A 2,937-nucleotide genomic window follows, 5' to 3' on the forward strand; every position below is an offset into this window, starting at 1 on the left:
TGCTAGGATGTGCTTGTAGCCAGGCTAAGGTGATGGTTGAATCCGTCCAAGCATATAGCGGGTAGCGAAGATTACCCCAACTGTGCAGCACGTTTCGGACCAACTTCGAGGCTAGATGTGCAGCGCAAAGTTCAAGGCGGGGTAGAGTCGTGGGTTTAAGCGGTGCCACCTTAGTTTTCGATGAAATGAGGCTTACAGCAACAGTACCGTCGGGTTGCAAAGTGCGGGCGTATACCACAGCGGCGTAAGCTCGTTCGGAAGCGTCAGCAAACACGTGCAGCTCCGTGAATGAGCCGGCCATTCCGGATCCAATCCAGCGATCGACCTTCAACTCCTTCAAGTTCTGTAGCTCTACTCGATGATCTCGCCAAGCCTTTTCGATTGTGGGTGGTACTGGGTCGTCCCACCCAACTGCAGAACGCCAAACGTCCTGAAACCACATTTTACCCTTTATTGTGACCGGAGCGAGTAAACCCAGCGGGTCAAAGAGCGTACTAGCGTCGGCTAGGAGGGATCTCTTGGTTAGGGTTGCGGGTTCTTTCTTCAAATTGACGGCAAATGTCGGTGTCCCACATCAGACCCAGCGCGTGAACGTCTTTACCATCGACTACGTAGTGCGAAATACCCCTCGAAGATTCGGAAATACTCTCGTTGAGCTCCTTACAGTTCGATGCCCACTTTCGTAACTCAAAGCCTCCTTCCATTAAAATCTGTGAGACATGTTGTTGCAGGGACTGAAGTTCGGTTTTGCAAGATGTACCAGTAAGAAGATCGTCCATGTAAAAATCTCTAAGGATAACTGAAATAGCTTTTTCGGAATCGTTCGTAGAAGTCTTGGCAGTTTGTTGCAGCGCCTTTACGGCCAGATGAGAAGCAGCCGCCACACCATAAGTTACTCGTAGCATGCGGTAATCTTGAATTGGCGCAGATGGATGTGCACGCCAAACGATGCGTTGTAAGTCGATGTGCTTCGGTGACACACATACTTGACGGTACATCTTCGCAACATCGGCGGTGACAGCGAAGCGGTGCATACGGAAACGCAACAATATAGCGTACAGGTCGTGCTGCAATTGCGGCCCAACACAAAGGGCATCGTTGAGCGAATTCCCGGAGGTGGTTTTGGCAGAAGCGTTGAAAACGACCCTTAGCTTCGTCGTAACGCTCGACTCCTTCAGCACTGGGTGATGCGGCATATAATACACTGCATTAGTCGTCTCTTCGGGTACAGGTTCCATATGTCCCATATCTATTAGTTCTTGCATGAACTCGTTGTATAGCGCTTGCAACGCATTGTCCCGAGTCATCCTCCGTTCGATGCGTAATAGACTTCGCACGGCAAGGTCGCGAGATTCACCCAATGGCACGTCTGCTTTCAGCGGTAACTCCACTAGAAAGCGGCCATCAGGTGATCTTTGGTGCGTAGAAGCGAAATGATCTTCGCAGAAGCTCTCTTCGGGTGTGAGATGAGGTTTTTTCGGAGATTCCTCAAGCTCCCATAACCTCGTTAGCGCGCGATCGAGTTGCACATCACAGTGCAGCGACTGTACGTTGATCGGTGGCGAAGGTGAAGCTTTGATACTTCCGCACAAGGTCCAACCAAAGACCGTCTTTTGCGCCATAGGTGCGCCGAGTGGACCTTTACGAAGTTCAGGACAGATGAGACGACTCATAACATCCATACCAACCAAGATATCGATGCGACCGGGTTTCATAAATTGCGGGTCAGCTAGGACCAAACCCTGAATATGCGGCCATTCAGGAATGTCCAGAGTATGCGACGGCAAGTCGCTAGTGATTTTCGGCAAAATCAAGGCTTCAACGGGATAGCGATCTTTGGAGAAGTAGGACGAGAGTACGAGTGATGCCTCACCCTTACAGTGGCCTCCCTGCGATGAACCTATTCCGGTGACAATTACCGAAGACGATTTACGGGGTAGACCCAAGCGTTGTACACATGCCTCAGTGACGAATGTGGCATGTGAACCAGAATCAAATAATAAGCGCGCCGTCTGCCATCGGTCGGCGCAATCGCGAACCTTTACAGAGGCGGTGGACAATAACACAGTTTGTTGCGTTAGAGGAAGCGGGGTTTCTTCAGAGCTCAAGTATGATGAGACAGCATTGGCATTCGTCGGCGAACTGGTGCTAGCAGACGCGTTTATGGGGATGGTTGTGGATGACGTATCCGGAACGGTGCGGTTAGCCTCGGCGACAAAATGGGCGGATGTAGCGGTTGATGTTCCCACACCATGGAGCAGCGTATGATGTCGTTGGTTGCATATACGGCATGCGGAGCCACTATTGCAGCGATCCTTGTAGTGTCCTGGACTCAAACAGTTAAAGCAAGCTTTGCTTTCTTGAATGAATCTCGACTTTGCGGTGCGATCTAGGTCACGGAATTTCTCGCAAGCATAAATTTTATGGGATTCATCGCAGTACATACAACGCGTGTCTGGCTGTTCCGAGATAGCGTGAAAAACTTTAGTTGACTTTCCAAACGCCTTTGACACAGTTGGTTTTTCTGCTACTTGATTTGCTGGCGTGATGAGCATCTCCAAAGAACGGCACCTTACCTCCAAAAATTCAGTCAGCTGTTCAAAGGTTGGTGGTTCGTCGCTTAATAATGACAGCTCCCACTGCTTCCTGGTCTCAAACGCTAGTCTGGAAACGATCTCGTGAACCAGCCAATCGTCCCAAAAATCGACAGGACGCCCTAGTGCTTTGAGCTCCCGTATGTGCTGTTGAAATACATTCAAAACTCTCCTTATAGCATCAGCGGTGTCGTCTGTGACCCTTTTAACCTCCGCGATTGCCCTAAGGTGTGCCTCTACGATAACGCGCATAACTTTGTACCGCGATTTAAGTAGATTCCAAGCCTCATCGTAGTTGGCGTCACTGATCTGGAATCCACTTATTATACTCAGCGCATCCCCC

At 50.1% G+C, this 2,937-nt stretch overlaps 1 protein-coding gene across 1 annotated transcript; it reads right to left on the reverse strand.

Annotated features, from left to right (window-relative positions):
• Nucleotides 1–494: 494 nt before the first annotated feature.
• On the reverse strand, nt 495–2,555 carry LOC118757292. The gene has a single exon (XM_036492017.1). It carries the CDS (start codon nt 2,553–2,555, stop codon nt 495–497), a length of 2,061 nt encoding a protein of 686 aa, XP_036347910.1.
• Nucleotides 2,556–2,937: the final 382 nt, after the last annotated feature.

This window comes from Rhagoletis pomonella, unplaced genomic scaffold (genome assembly GCF_013731165.1).
Source record: "Rhagoletis pomonella isolate Grant_MI unplaced genomic scaffold, Rhpom_1.0 Rhpom_scaffold_16275, whole genome shotgun sequence".
In the NCBI taxonomy this organism is placed as follows: Eukaryota; Metazoa; Arthropoda; class Insecta; order Diptera; family Tephritidae; genus Rhagoletis; species Rhagoletis pomonella.